At 42.4% G+C, this 15389-nt stretch overlaps 2 protein-coding genes across 2 annotated transcripts in view; one reads left to right on the top strand and one right to left on the bottom strand.

Moving 5' to 3' along the window:
- LOC135482722 (probable E3 ubiquitin-protein ligase HERC1) overlaps positions 1 to 13039 on the top strand; it is a 43415-nt gene extending 30376 nt beyond the window's left edge. Inside the window, exons 52-73 of the mRNA XM_064763028.1 lie at positions 230 to 433; positions 540 to 698; positions 816 to 981; positions 1307 to 1412; positions 2069 to 2254; positions 2786 to 2884; positions 3272 to 3445; positions 3731 to 3863; positions 4196 to 4347; positions 4624 to 4815; positions 5116 to 5254; positions 5651 to 5832; positions 6229 to 6384; positions 6624 to 6849; positions 6967 to 7211; positions 7484 to 7714; positions 7975 to 8144; positions 8388 to 8553; positions 8794 to 9123; positions 9417 to 9569; positions 10044 to 10349; positions 10958 to 13039. Coding sequence (XP_064619098.1) covers positions 230 to 433; positions 540 to 698; positions 816 to 981; positions 1307 to 1412; positions 2069 to 2254; positions 2786 to 2884; positions 3272 to 3445; positions 3731 to 3863; positions 4196 to 4347; positions 4624 to 4815; positions 5116 to 5254; positions 5651 to 5832; positions 6229 to 6384; positions 6624 to 6849; positions 6967 to 7211; positions 7484 to 7714; positions 7975 to 8144; positions 8388 to 8553; positions 8794 to 9123; positions 9417 to 9569; positions 10044 to 10349; positions 10958 to 11143 — 4061 coding nt within the window. The 3' untranslated portion in view covers positions 11144 to 13039. The remainder of the gene's footprint in view (positions 1 to 229; positions 434 to 539; positions 699 to 815; positions 982 to 1306; positions 1413 to 2068; positions 2255 to 2785; positions 2885 to 3271; positions 3446 to 3730; positions 3864 to 4195; positions 4348 to 4623; positions 4816 to 5115; positions 5255 to 5650; positions 5833 to 6228; positions 6385 to 6623; positions 6850 to 6966; positions 7212 to 7483; positions 7715 to 7974; positions 8145 to 8387; positions 8554 to 8793; positions 9124 to 9416; positions 9570 to 10043; positions 10350 to 10957) is intronic.
- The window catches only part of LOC135482724 (integrator complex subunit 3-like), a 414475-nt gene that overhangs the window by 104033 nt on the left and 295053 nt on the right, over positions 1 to 15389 (bottom strand). The gene's annotated exons all lie outside the window — the stretch shown is intronic.

Raw genomic sequence — 15389 nt, 5'->3', positions numbered from 1 at the left:
GACTGGTCTGAGCTTTTAGGAAGTATTTTGGTGAGAATGACAAATCAAATCATACAGGACAAGTGAAGAGCCACATTTTGTATCTTCTGTTAAGTCAGCAGTTCAGGTTATATTGTCAAACTTCCACAAAAAAATCAGTTCAGAATCAAGACAGGGATCCATTTTCTGGCCTCTTTCAAGCTTCTGGTGTAACAAGCATGCCCAGCTGAGTTTATGATCTTTGTTGCAGGTGGCCATGGTCATTTGGACGTCCAGCCCCAGTGGGTGACAGCCTTATCATGGCCTCAACACAAAGGTCTGTTTGATGGCAGGTTGGGGCTCTCGACGGACAGCCTCCTGGTCGGACGGTTAGATGGCTCTATAGCCATCATTGAGGTGCTGGACATCTCTTCATATCACCGGAAGGAGCTTGGACACTGCTCAAGAAAAGATGGTAAGGCCACAAGTTCTATAATTACAAAAGTTTGTATGAAATATTAAAGGAAAAAGATTAGGACATATAACAGTAAATTCTATGTTTTTATTTATTTTTATTCCAGTTTCTGTGAGCTTTCTCAAGTGGTTCGATGAAGACAAGAGGTTCCTTGCTGGCTTCGCTGATGGGCTGATAACCATCTGTAGTAAGGAGGAATTCGAGGAGCCAACTCTGATACAGGCTCATGAAAGTCCACTCACTGCCATGGAGTGGGATCCAACAGGTAAGCATGTAGATTGTTTGAATTTGTTTTCACTTCTATGGAATTTAGTTTTGATTTGTACAGTAGAACCGCTCAGTCAAGGACCCCTGACACCAACTCTTTCCTATGTTATTTCAGGTCATGTATTTGCTACATGCGCCAGTGAAGAAGTCCTGAAGGTCTGGGGGAAAGCTGAAGAGAGTTGGAAATGTCTGCATAGCCTTCCTCACAGGGTGCCTGTGGTTGTCATGGAATGGTGCAATGTCCTGGGGAAAGGAGATAACCCAAAAGTCATGCTTGCTACGTGAGTTTTGATGTTTGGGCAGAGTGAAGATCCAGCTTCATTATTTTATGTTGAAATTTGATTCAATACTGCTACTTGAAGAAAGCATTTTCGCTTAGACTTGTGGTCAAGAGCTGAAGTCACACAGTGAAATTGATAGTGAGGTTCAGATGAATAGAGATACACTATACAATATTTTAACCCCTATTGATGCCCAACCATAGTGGCATGCCTGAAACAGGGGGAGGGAGAGAGTCAAAGGCTTTGCGTAAATATTCTATTTTCCTCTTCCAAAGAAAAAAACCTTCATCGTCTGGTGTTCCAAAATATGTTAATTTCTTCCCAGGGGTTGTATCGATGGAAGTGTAGTGGTCTGGTGTATACCACAACCTGGCTCTAAGGCCTCTAAACCTAGACTTACACCACCAAACATGCCGCAGGAAACAAAAAAGGTTAGTTCATTAATTAGTAGGCCTTTATATATGATACAGCAATAAGTGTTTCTAGTGTTTTTGTTGCCCTATGCTGTGTTCTAAGTTAGGGTAGGTAGGCTTTTTGACATTTGTAAATACTGGAAATAACTGATAGGAAGCAAAGCTTTTTCTTAGGCTGCATCATCGATAAACCAAACGATTATAATTCCATAGGTGACCTTACACATGATCACCGCAGAGAGATAGTGACCATGACTGTTGCTCTGGGCTTATCTTGTGTTTTTTATCCCTCAGCAACTGTGGCTTCTACTAATCTTTTAGGTATGAAAATATGGGAACAGGCGGCACTGTGTACAGTTCCTTAAAGCATATATGCTTTTAAATAGACCTCCAGACGCGTTTCGCCTCATTTATTTTGCATCACATAGGCTCATCAGTGGGGTTACGATGTGAATTGCCGGATGGTTTTCTACCAATCTTTTAACAAGTTTACAAAAAGGAGTGAAGCTGAAGCTGTCTTTCTGGTATCGAAAGTCTTTGACGTTATTCTTATCGTTCCACTACTTCATCATTCATCTGGCGTTATAACCACTGAGCTCTGGCTCATACGGGTTCCCTGGACATGATGTGGGGACAGATGCAGCTCTCATATGATAACATCTATTCTTATTTAGTTTCAGATGTCGTCCCAAAGTCAGAAAGGGTGCCGCCGTGATGAGTCGGGAACACGTCCCAACCACAAGTGTGTGTTCAGGGGTAGGAATCACGTAGCCTGTATCACAAACCTAGCGTTCAGTCCCAATGCTCTGCTTCTCGCCTCTGGATGTACCAAGGGATGGGTGAATATTGCTTCCATACAGGTGAGAAGATACAAGTAGAAACAATATGTGGCATCTATGCCAAGATATGCTCACCCAAACAAATCTACCACAAAACCATTTAGATTTGTCTCTGCATTACCTAGTTCTGTCATGATACGGTACTTGTAGGCAAACAAATAAATTACAAAGGTCAGCATAGGTGTATTAGACAGTGAGTTTTTCTGTTCTCTATGACAAATTGATTGGCCAGTAGTTAGCCCCGGCGATATTACATTCAGTGCAGCTTCTGTGGCGAAGACGTAATGCCATGCAATGTGACATTGGGTAAGTTACTGATCTGATGATGTAATCATTGGGAAACGGAAAATTATATTTTCACTAAATTTATGACTGTGAAAGTAAAAGGGTTTACAGTATGCCAACATTGTATCAGTTGATGTGTTGCCATTGGTTTCAGAGTGGCACCAGTCAGTCACTTGATAGTTCTAAAGGAACCTCAGTTCAGGGCAAGAATTTATTTTACTATTGGCTCAAATTGGTGTGTTCTTATAAAGCTGTTCTCTGTTACAGGATCGAACAATTATCCAGACTGTGTGTGATTCCGGAACGGTAAACAGTCTGTCGTGGTTTGCAGAGCACGGCCTGGCCGCATGCTTCAACAAAACTAAGGTAAATTCATCACTGACACTTAGGTACTCTACAGGGTGGTCCAGAATTATTTTCCCTATGTCACATAATTTGGAAACAGAGTATTGTACATTTTACATGTAAGTTGTACAATAACCTGTTTCAAAATCATGGGACACAGTACAGGGATAATATTTCTGGGCCACCCTGTATAGGCAGTAGCTGGGTAGGCAAAATAAAGTTACAGGAAGTTGCCAATAGGGGTCTCTCCCATCTTACAGTATGTTATAACTATTCATGCTTGTACGAGGAACATATTAAGTGGTGAATCAGACATGAGCCAGTGCCCTTACTGTGCATATTAGTCACCCAAAGATGGCCAATTTAAACCTCCTCCTCCTGCCTATAATCCTCCTTTAAAACTTTCAGGACATTGTGATTATCCATTGTACCCCCGAGCACTACGGCAGACAGCGGGTGCTAGCAGCGTGCAGGAAGGCGCTGAAGTCTCAGGGGATCATGGGCCTGAACAAGGTGCCAAGCTTCCGATACCTGTTACAGCGACTACCTCAGCTCTTACAGGAACAGTATCAGTATGAAAAAGTAAGTTGTAGAAAAAAGTATTTTTAGTACATTCAACTCGAAAGGTCTTAAATGGGAGAGCGCTAGTCACCTTTAATTGCTGGTGAAACTAATTGCAAATGCGTTATTTTGAGGCTGACCAAGCGAAAAGATTTTGTAGTTGACCTTACTACGGACCCACCACTGACAGGACAAGGACCCGGTCTGTACTTTGGCTGGGATTTGATTTCTGGGTTTTAAGAAGTTTTAATGAGGTAGTGGGTTTCGAATAATTCTAACATAGCTTGATTCTTCTGTTTTTTCCAGCCACATGTGATGAATGGTGAACAGCTGACCCACAGTCCCTATCTCCAGTGCCTGGCCTCCTTGGCAGTCGGACTTGAGTTAGACAAGGTGCTGTGTCAGCCAGAGTTCCCAGCCCATCATAAGCCCCCTGATGGTGAGTTTATATTGGATCATGTCTTTGTCATTATTTTGCCTAATTGCTTCCTAATGACTTCACTAATAAGCATCTCCTAATGAAATGGTTAAATGGTGTGGTTGAGTAGGTGATGCTGTCCTGCCTTGTCAAAAATTATAGCCTCTGTTTGCCACAGCATCACATCTTGTCTAAAGTGGCACCAACTTCACACTGAGCCCTCAAGTTGACCAGTTTTTGTCCTAATAATTTGGCTCCACAGTTGCAGGTCCCCATATCATTTGCTCCAACAGGGAGAGATCTGTAAACACCTGAAAAGGGGATTTGTTTCACATTTTGTTTCTTCATTTTAGAAGAGATGATTCTGGTGCCTGTATGGCAGTGGTTATACATCTTCACCACCGCCATCAAATCTGCCGACTCCCTTCACAAACGTAAACTCTTCCCAGAGTCCTTTGCTGTGCCAAATATGGAAGAACATGCTGAAGACGATCGCTGCCCCGAGGTAACTTCATGAGCTTTTTGAACTGACAGGTTCTGCTGCTGCATTTACATATTCATATTGTTGCAACGGAGAAGTAGACAGTGGTAGCTACACTGGTCCCTCTTCCACTAGTATATGCCTCAGATAAGATCAGAGTCATTGTAGGGAACACACCTAGTGAGACAGAAAGGTTAAACGAGTTGTTTATTTTGTACAGTGTTGGAGTTTTCCTTCTATGGAGCAAATGCCATCCTCTTACGCCATAATTTCCTTAGCGCCAATTTCTTCCAATTCCAGGATAATTCTGCCTGGGACTGTGCAATGGATGAACAAATCATGCAGTGGGTGAGCCAGCGACCTGAGGACTGGCAGTTGGGTGGCAAGTGCGAGGCATTCATGTGGGGTGGAGGCCGCCATGGACAGATGTGCGAGGGCGGCAGAAGCTGTCTGACGCCGATTTTGGTTCCTTCGATGTCGGCTTCACAGCGGGTATGGATGCCAAGTTCTCATACACTATTTTGAAAAAGAATCGGTGATCTCAATGACCAGCAATCAACGTCAGACCCAGCGATTACCGATTTCATTCGCAGACGAGAGAACCTTCTGTCCGATAATCGCAGCGATTATAATCACAGGCAGCTGCAATCTAAATCACTTGTTTTTGGGGCACTTTAGGAATAGATCTCATGAGGCTTTGCTGCCTATGTTCAAACTTTACCCATAGTTAGGTATATCAGATTTGTTGTTCCCATTCGGGTTTGTCTGACTTACATTTTCTGCTGCTTTCAGATTGTGTGTGGTCAGAATTGCACGTTTGTTTTACTTGCCAATGGGACAGTGTGTGCGTGTGGAGAAGGCAGCTACGGCCGCCTAGGCCAGGGCAACTCAGACGACCTCCATTCTTTGACTGTGATATCATCCTTGCAAGGTAAGGGTTTCTTTTGAGATGGGACTCGGTCAGAATTTGTCAGGTTTGCTTCGTAAGATCTTGGAGAGCTCAGAGAGCACTAGATTTTGTCGTCAGTGGCAGGCAAGCCTACAAACCCAGATGAAGATGGCACTGCACATTCCTACTGGACGTAATTCACAAAATAGCAGTGAAAAAGCACTTAACTTGGCATTGACTTTAGCAATAGAAATTGAATGAATCACCTTGAAGTTCATCAAATGAATATGAGTGACACCACCCCAGCAATTTCCAAAAGATAAAAACGTGCACTGTAGTTTCATTTTGGACCAATAACAGTGCAGTGATTTCAACTTTGAAGCTGTTTTCATAACTCGGTTCTAGGAGTCTATATTCAAGGCTGTATTTTTCTTGCAGGATTTGTGATAACTGATCTTGTGACGTCTGTTGGCTCTGATGGACACAGCATGGCTTTGTCCGAGAGTGGCGAGGTGTTCAGCTGGGGGGACGGAGACTATGGCAAGCTAGGCCACGCAAATAGTGACCGGCAGAGACGACCGCGCCAGATTGAGGCACTCCAGGGAGAAGAAGTGGTCCAGGTGAGCTACTTATCTCAGCGATGTCAAATTACCGATTTTAGGCAGATTTCAGACTTTATCCTGCTACTAAATGCTAAGTATGAGAGCTGGAATGGAAAGATCTCTCTCTCTCTCTACTCTCTGTTGATCTTTGAATTTTCAAAATTGGACCAAACAGAAGCATTTTAGAGGCATTGTGTGGATTTTATCCCCCTTCCCCAAAGATATCCAGACTTTTTGCAATAGATGTTCAGGAAACAGGTGAAAACTTTCAGCAGGTTGGAATTGGGTTTGATCAAAACAGTAATAGCGAAATCAAACTGTGCAAGAGACTGGAAACTGGGGACTAGGCCAGTGACCTGACTATCCACTCGGAGTGCGATATAATGATGCCAGTCTGGAAATCATCTCTTTCAGATGGCTTGTGGATTCAAACATAGTGCTGTAGTCACTGCAGACGGCAGCTTGTACTCGTTTGGAAACGGTGACTATGGACGACTGGGGTTGGGCTCGATGTCAAACAAGAAGACACCAGAGAGAGTGACGGCACTGGATGGCTACCAGATCGGACAGGTATGTTTGCTACAGGATAATCCAGGGTTTGCTACAGCTTTCTATGGCATCATTGCATTTTGTGATGCATTTAGTACATTGCGAAATGGCATCATCAGATCAGTATTTTGATCCATCGGAGCAGACGTCATAATCTCTGGACCAAATTCCTGGTTCATCGTTGCATAATTCCTTCATGAAGCAAGAATTAATCAAACTTGACTTACTAAACTCCTTCATATGTTATCTTTTCCTCCCAGGTTGCCTGCGGCTTGAATCACACACTCTGTCAGACAGCGGACGGCAGCACCGTATGGGCATTTGGCGATGGCGACTATGGCAAACTAGGCCTTGGGAACACCACTGCGAAATTCCAGCCGACCAAGATTGACAGTCTGTGTGGAATTGGTGTGAGGAAGATTGGATGTGGCACTCAGTTCTCTGTGGCTTTGTCAAAGGATGGTAGAGTCTATACTTGGGGACAAGGTAAGCTAGCTGTGACTGGATCATCGTTTGGCTGTCATCTTTTGGCTTTCAGTTCCAGTATGACAACCATTATCATAAAGAGTTTCCTTTAAAATGAGTTTGTTATTTGATTTTCAGATCGGCTGATTGGTCAGCCAGAAAGCCGAGCCCGCGGTCACAGCCGTCCCCAGGTCGTTCCTGCGCTATCAGCTTACTTCATCGATGATATAGCAGTTGGTTCTGAGCACACCATGGCCTTGACCAGCAATGGCGACGTCTATGCCTGGGGTAGCAACAGTGATGGGCAGCTCGGACTGGGCCACACTGGGGCCGTCCGTGAACCACAGCTTGTCTCAGGGTTATCGGGGAAAAATATCAAACAGGTTGGTATTTCTCCCATTCTGCACAAGTAACAGTAAAATATATTAAGTAGAACCTCTCTACACGGACACCCATAGGGCTGATATGCTGTCCTTAGTTGAGTGCTCTCCTACTGATAACATGGTGTCCAGTTCATCTGTCTCTTATCCAGTCATGTTTATGTCAATTATGTTGCCAAACTTTGGTCAGAAGCATTGTACAAATCCTGTTGTCCTTTTTGAAATGTAACTCAAATGTCAAATAAGGTTAATCTACCATCTTCCTCTTCCGTTAGATCTGTGCTGGCAGAACCCACAGCGCTTCCTGGACTGCACCGCAGCCCATCCAGAGGACGCCCGGTGCTCCGACTCCACTTCAGCTCGGTAGACCCGCGGGCATTCCTTATCAGTACACGGCTCTAAAGAGCACCAGTATTGACTCGATACGTATGAGGTTAAGACTCCTGTACCACTTCTCTGATCTTGTGTATGCGTCTTGGAGGCTCTTGAATCTCTCTCCACATCAGGTCAGTGCTAGACACCCCTTCCTGTCTCCCTATTGTAAATGAAATTAACTGAAGGGGATAACGCTAAATTTAGCTCATGCTGACGTTTGTCTCTGACGCTGATTAAGTCACTTTGTCCTCAGTAAAGTGCAGATGAAACTAAAGCAGCGTCAGCACTTCAGTCCTTTTTGTCAATTCGATGGGTGAGATGTGAGACCCCTCTGTCATCAAAGTAATGAGCTCTGATTTGTACATTATATCGATCTGTTTGTTATTTTCAGGAGGATCTTGGGAAGTACAATTCAGGTGTCACAGGTCTTGTGACCGGTCGCCTCAGGAATATCCTCGCACCGCGTGTGTACACCCTTCCCATGGTCCGAGCTATTGGCAGGACCATGGTGCAGGGCAAGAACTATGGACCGCAGATCACAGTCAAGAGACTGGCTACAAGGTATTGATGTCTTCTTGAAGATTTAGTATTATAACTCACTTGAATGACTTACACTTGAATTCAATCCCGAGTCAAATGTTGAGAATGACGACAGTTGAAGGGATATTTCCCCTAACAGGGTTCTAGATGGCCCTTGCTAACTATTGAGATTTTGGACAGCTTGATAAATGAATATATCTGGAGAGTTATAATTCTATTCCAGTTATTTTGTCTCTGGCTTAATTACTTCTGATCTTGTTTCAGGGGACGCAAGTGCAAGAGCATCTTTGCCCAGATTGCCCGCCAAGTGGTCAAGTTGAGTGCGTCTGATCTCCGCCTGCCTGCCAGAGCCTGGAAAGTCAAACTGATTGGGGAAGGGGCTGATGATGCAGGCGGAGTGTTTGACGACACAATCACAGAAATATGTCAGGTGAGACACTTCGTCTGTGGTCAAGATAGAGTTAAGCACCGTTTCCTGATGATGTGGTGAAGTCATTCATCATTTAACTCGGGGATATTCTCCTACATGCAGTCTTAAATATGTCGGATTTCTCAATTTCCAAAATGTTGGTGCTGGTGATGCTCAAAGTGAACTTTTGGCTTGCAAATCAAGATATTTGATTTGTGAGACATCGGCTTTCGTAATTGACCCTGTATTCTTCTCATGCAGGAGCTGGAGGCCGGGGAACCTCCCCTTCTCATCCCAACGCCCAATGCCATCAACGAAACCGGATACAACAAGGACAGATACCAACTGAACCCGGCGCTCACCTCGGAGGAGTACCTCACCATGTTCAAATTCCTCGGCATTTTATTTGGTGTTGCTGTAAGAACAAAGAAACCTCTTGACCTGCATTTGGCTCACACGGTCTGGAAGCAGTTGGCTGGGATGCCTTTGACCTTGGAAGACATGGACGAGGTCGACTGCGTCTACATGCAGAGTCTCCGAGGAATACGGAACATCGCTGAGAGTGGAGTCTCGGAGGCAAATTTCCATGAGGTAGGAAATGATATTTACTACAACCAGCATAAAATCTTGAGGTTGTAAGATTGGATCCGGTTTAACTGAAATGATCAATAAAAAACTTGCAAATGGAAATAGATCTTCAAAATTTATGCAGTTGAACCTCCCTTAGCAGACATCTCTCTTAGCAGTAGATCCTCTCTATTAGGGACAGTGATTTTGGTTTCAAATTGGTCATTTCTCAACCATTTGACCTCTGTAATCAGGATACCTCTCTAATAAGGCCAACATTGGTCAGTCCCAAGGGTGTCCTTAATGTTCTTTTGTAGGTGATTCCATTGGATTGTTTCGAAGGTCAGAGTTCAGATGGGAGGTCAGTGCCAATAGTTCCTGGAGGTCGAACCATTCCTCTTACATTCCACAACAGGAGGGAATACTGTGATCGGGTGATTGAGTACAGGCTCCACGAGATGGACTTGCAGGTAGGGGACAGATTTCCATAGACAGGAAGTATACAGAGGAACCTCACTTTAGCGTACACCTCTCTATTAAGAACACCCTCGCTACTAAGGTTATTTCCTTTCAATTTAACCTCTCTAATCAGAATCTCAACCTACATGTAAAGGCAAGAATTTTCAGTCGCGAGGGTGTCCTGAATAGAGAGGTTCATATAATATCTTGCCCGCTGAATGTAATTGTAAGTCGTAACCACCCCTATATTGGGGTCACTGGCTTTGACACAGAATTGGTATTTCCTTTTCATTGTTACCAAAAACATCTTACTTCACAAAGGAGTTTCTTTTGTTAGTACCAAATCTGCGGTAGATCGACTGTGTCACAAGATTCTTGGTTGTGAGAGGGTTGAAATTTCAGAAGGAGAAAATATCATGCTTCCAGGAGACTACTATCGTGCGTTCAGAATTTACAGCTAAACACGTACATCGTCATCATTTCAGGTTGCAGCTGTACGTGAAGGAATGGCGTGGATCGTCCCAGTTCCTCTCCTCTCACTCCTCACCGCCAAGCGTCTCGAACAGCTCGTCTGTGGCGTACCGGAGATTTCTATACCTGTGCTGAAGAAGGTCTCTCGTTATCGAGAAGTGGACGAGAGTCACCAGTTGGTGCGATGGTTCTGGGCGACGCTGGAGGCGTTCAGTAACGATGAACGCATCCTGTTCATGCGATTCGTGTCTGGCCGTTCACGTCTGCCGGCGAATCCTGCCGACATCTCTCAACGCTTTCAGATTATCAAGGTCGACTCGGTGAGTTTTGGTGGTTTGTTATTGTGTGTTACCACTCTGGGGAATCAGCGTCTCCTGTCCCCGCAGACACACCCATTGTCCGCAGGGAAAACAATCTCATTTTTGTAGGAAAATCAATGAGGCTCGAAAAAAAATCAAAATGTGCTCTTACAATTGTGTTTCATAAAAAGCCCCAGTGTCTAACAAAGGGCCTCAACGTTAAGCTGGGCTGGTCACTTCTCTATTCTGTTGTTACATGGGAGCATTTTTGTGTAGCAGTTAAGGTGTCCATTTCCTGCGTCGATCCAAAGCCATTGGATTGAACCTCTGGCTGGTCACTTGCTCGGTCCAGCTCAAATGCAAACTGTATCGGCATTTCCGAGAGTACCTCTGTTGAAACCTACTGTATAATAGTGACAGATTTTGTATAGTGCTTTGAGACAGACCCAGCTCAGTACCCAGCAAAATATTAAAGTCATAGTATTGCCTCTACTACCATCTCATGTCCCTTGGAATTCATGCTACCAATGTCATGGCATAATGAATTTCAATCGCAGGCTTTCCCCACAAAGAAAACAGCCAGTGCCTTTTCTGTCCTAGAGATTCATAGAGCATATTTTCTCCTTCAGTCGCCTGATGGCCTGCCCACTGCCCAGACGTGCTTCTTCCAGCTGCGTCTTCCCATGTACTCATCCCAGGATGTTCTTGCCGAGAAGTTACGATACGCCATACACAACTGTCGGTCAATCGATATGGATAACTACATGTTGACTAGGAATATCGATAACGGACCAATGTCAGATGATGATGATTGATGAAGTCTTCTATTAGGATTTTCTAATCTTTATCAGATTATAAGATTATACCTTTTTGCTGCTGACAGTAATGGTGGCCCCTGTGCTGCAGATAAGCAATTGCAAATTGTGAAGAAATCGCCTTTTTTCAAACGGTGAAGATAGGATTAGCAGAACAGTCGCCACATGGGAGGGACAGTGACATTGTTTACATGTTTTTTGTCCACTCATGTCGGTACATGTTTGAAATGTTGTAAAAAACAAAGCAATTCTTTTCCCTTTTTTTGTGGACACTTGTTCTCTTGGACAGGGTGGGCATCTTTGATATACATGTACTTATTTCATTGTCATCTCCGATTTTCCACCAAAGTCTGAAAATCTGGTGCTGAATTTGAGCCTTTTTTATGAAAGAGTGATAATTTATGTATAATTATCTTTTCTTATTGAGAGTTATCATTTAAGCTAGCTCGACATATCCTCTTGCATTGCAAACAGCGCCTACAACTCAACTTCTCCTTACGCATGTTTCATTGAGGGAGTAAGTATGTATCGAGTGTGATGGCCTGATATTGTCAGGATGGCTACATCAACATATACAGTTGATGTGAACACTTTAGCCTTTAGCTTTCAGAACTAAGAAAAGGATCATTTGACGTGTTGTTTTTCGTTGTTTTTATCTCATTGTGTGTGTGTGTGTGTGTTATGTTTGTCGATGTGACATTGTATAGGTGTGTATGAAAAATACATTTGAAGAAGTTGTTGCCTATGGATGTTTGATATTGTTTTTATTTGTTATCTCTTGAGTGAATGAATGATTGTCAATAACGAGTAGGCTATTGATTCCTATTTATATGTAAGAGAGTAATATATGAAGTTTCATCAAGATAAGAATATGGGTCTATTAATTAATGAGAGAGAGCAGAGGTGGGCAAGGGGAAGGGAGGTAGTGTCCCATATGCCAAAAATATAGTTATGTATTACTACATTCATCTGATTGAAGTAGTTTTCATTTATGTATCCAAGTAAGTACCTTTGTGGTAGGTTGGGATTTAGAAGGAAATTTGGGATTTAGAAGGAAATTTAGGATTTAGAAGGAAATTGAAAGGCCAACAACGTTTGTTAAATATTTGAAATTTGTTACTGAATTTGAAAATTTCCTGTTGCATAAATACTTACTGGTCAATTTCAACAATGCCTTTTTTTAGACAGTTATACCAATGGTATATACATGTACACCAAGTCAGCAAAGTTGCATGCATGATGACTTAGGTGAGTTTCCTTCATCCTAGTGTGTGTTGCAAGCGCATTGGGGAACAAAATTTCCTTAGGTCATGGTGTGGATGTATTTCTCATGAAGTCATGGCATGGACGTATTTCTTCTTGAAATGTATTGACACTAACCATCAATGGAAAAATAGAAATGAAAGGCCGGCCCCCTCGCCCCCAATGCATGAAAGGGTCGAAAGAGAATAGTTATTTAATTCTTATTTAAATACTTGCCCTTATAACTTTGAATGACTGAACTTTTTGGTTGTTACATTTGCACCAAATTTGAGTGCATTTCAGCCTGTCTTGCAAAATATAAACTTCAAAAGTACATATGGCTAAAACCGACAGTATTGTTCGCAATGAATTAACATTAGTTAATTAGTTGCTCACCTGTTATGGTAAATCTTTGAGTTTATTGTAAATCCAGAAATGTTTGCATTTACAAATGGACATGAAAATATGTGACCAGGGAAAATAAAATCTAAGTTACAATATTCTCAAACTACTACATGTACGTGTATATTAAAAGTGCGCCTAATTTGCAATTTCATAAAACTGCAAAACAAAATGGCCAAATATGTTCCTTGGTTTGCACTCATCGTTACTGTCAAAACTCTTTGTTGTGAATTTGCTAATAAAATATTTATGTTATACATGGAACTACATGTGTTATTCATTCAATCATTCAACAATAATTCTGCTTCTATATGGTGAATTTGTGGTGATTCTATTTTGCCAATCTTATGAACTCTAGAACTGAACTCACTATAGTTTCACCTTATAACTCCCGGGATAACTCCTGAGCTGAGTTGGAGGACATTTTCACCAAGGGCCCTCCTGCGACATGCTAGCTCACTGTCGGATTTACATCACCATAAGTGTGCAGAAAGACTATTGATACCCCAGGTAAGCTTGGATGTCCTGCAAGAACTATTGATACCCCAGGTAGGCCTGGATGTCCTGCAAGAACTATTGAAAAGATCTTGGTATGTCAGGTGAGCAATATCATTACTGTTGTGAGATGTGACTTAACTAATAATATTATACAAAAAGTGGATGTGACATGCATTTTGTGTTGCCTCTTGATGATATCTCCTTTAAAGGTGGATGTGAGGTAGTGTTGTGGCTGGACTTTACTACCTTCAATCAATCAAATGCTGGATGGGACACCTGCATTTTCTGAGACTCGTCTTGTCCATCCAATTCTGGATGTGACAACCTCCATGACATATTAATAGCCAAAAAATTGGATGTTACAATGTCTGTGTTGTAACTTTTTAAATGATGAAAGGTGGATGTGGCACATTGAGTACTAAAATAACTGGATGTGTCATAACCTAACAATATAATTGAACATCATGGATATGACAACTTATGAGATGGGTCTGCTGATACGCCATGTCACAACTTCAAAATTGGATGCGAAAGCGTCTTCAAAACTAGATGTGACATCGTCTTCAAAACTAGATGTGACATCGTCTTCAAAACTAGATGTTACATCGTCTTCAAAACTAGATGTAAACAATATCAATGCTGGCTGGATGTGCTGCAAATGGTGTCACAATCCAATCTGGTTGTGACTTAGAATTTTGGGCCTGGGCTGGGTATTGGGACATTCCTTTCAAATGGTTCCTAATATCATTCAACCCTGTCATGCAATTTTTTTGGTGGATGTGAAACCTTATTTGCTCATATTATTCCGACATAATAATTTGGTGGTCATTGCAATGGCATGGATCTCCCAGTATTTTCTGGTTATATATATATAATATACTAGCATTATACCCGTGGCGCAGGCAGGTTCAAATGGGCTATATCTTGATCATGAATAGATTGAATTGCGATGAAAATCTAATGCAATATCAAAGGGGATATATCGAAGAGACAAATTAAACAAACCATTTGTCCACAGACTCGGACCAAGCTGTGGCGTGATGTATGAGTGCATAACAAAGTTTATCAATTGGTCCGATAGAGATGATGAGGCAATGTCAATATGCCTCGTTCCTTAGTCAGCAATATGCCCCTTTTTATACAGAGAAGAAGAAGGAGAACTCAGATAGGCCTTCACATGTCGGCTTCCAAATGGCTCGAACCAATTGTTCTATCACTACTGTAACTTTAAAATGCGTGCTCCTACATGTAGCAATGTCTCGGGCAAGGCACTTAGTCGACAGGCAAGCTAAAAGTTCAGCAGCATGAGCAGCTCTTTGATAGAGCCATGTCAGGTTCAGCGCGCCTCTTCAGATACATCAAGTATAGAAAGCTGTGGTGAGCACATAAACAGACCATGGTCACCTTAACTTGAAAATCCCTTCATAATCAAGGGCTAGCTCTGACTAAAACAGCACCCATAAACAATAGACCACCTATTTGACCCCAGCTCCTGACTGCGGGAAAACCCAAGTCCAGCAACCAAAAGTACCAAAAATAAATTTTTGTTTACATTTGAACTGCACACATGTGTTTGTTTACAATTTCATTTCCCGCGAAATCTCAAAAATCAGGTGACCTGCAATCGTGGATTGAAATTAACATTAAACTGGGTTCAAGCAGGTCAGCAGGTATACCGGCTGTTCCAATCATCCCCTACAGCCAGCTGTTCAAAAGGTAATGTTATTCACCCCACAGGGAGTACAGGTAATTGATTAAGCCCCTGCATAACTTAACAGCAATGGTGGTAAGGAGAATAGACAGTGTCCGATTAAAAAGCCCTCATTACTGCTCCGCTGAAGTAAATTTTTGAACAAAACCAAGACGTTGCATCAGGGCAAGGTGTCACCACCATTCATGCAAAATTTCAAGGCGATCCAACACCTCTAAGTGTGACTTTATTCGTCCCCCTTCCAGTATTATTATATAGATTTATGCCAAACATCTGTGGATGAGATAATTATCATAATAATAACCAATAAAATACGGGATAGAGACCTCGAGTTAAACAGGACCTGGGTTTTGATGACCCAAGTTCAATAATATATAACATAAAAATTGATTT

The sequence above is a fragment of the Lineus longissimus genome, chromosome 2, assembly GCF_910592395.1.
Source record: "Lineus longissimus chromosome 2, tnLinLong1.2, whole genome shotgun sequence".
Taxonomy (NCBI): Eukaryota; Metazoa; Nemertea; class Pilidiophora; order Heteronemertea; family Lineidae; genus Lineus; species Lineus longissimus.
This window is presented reverse-complemented; position numbering and strand designations above follow the sequence as displayed.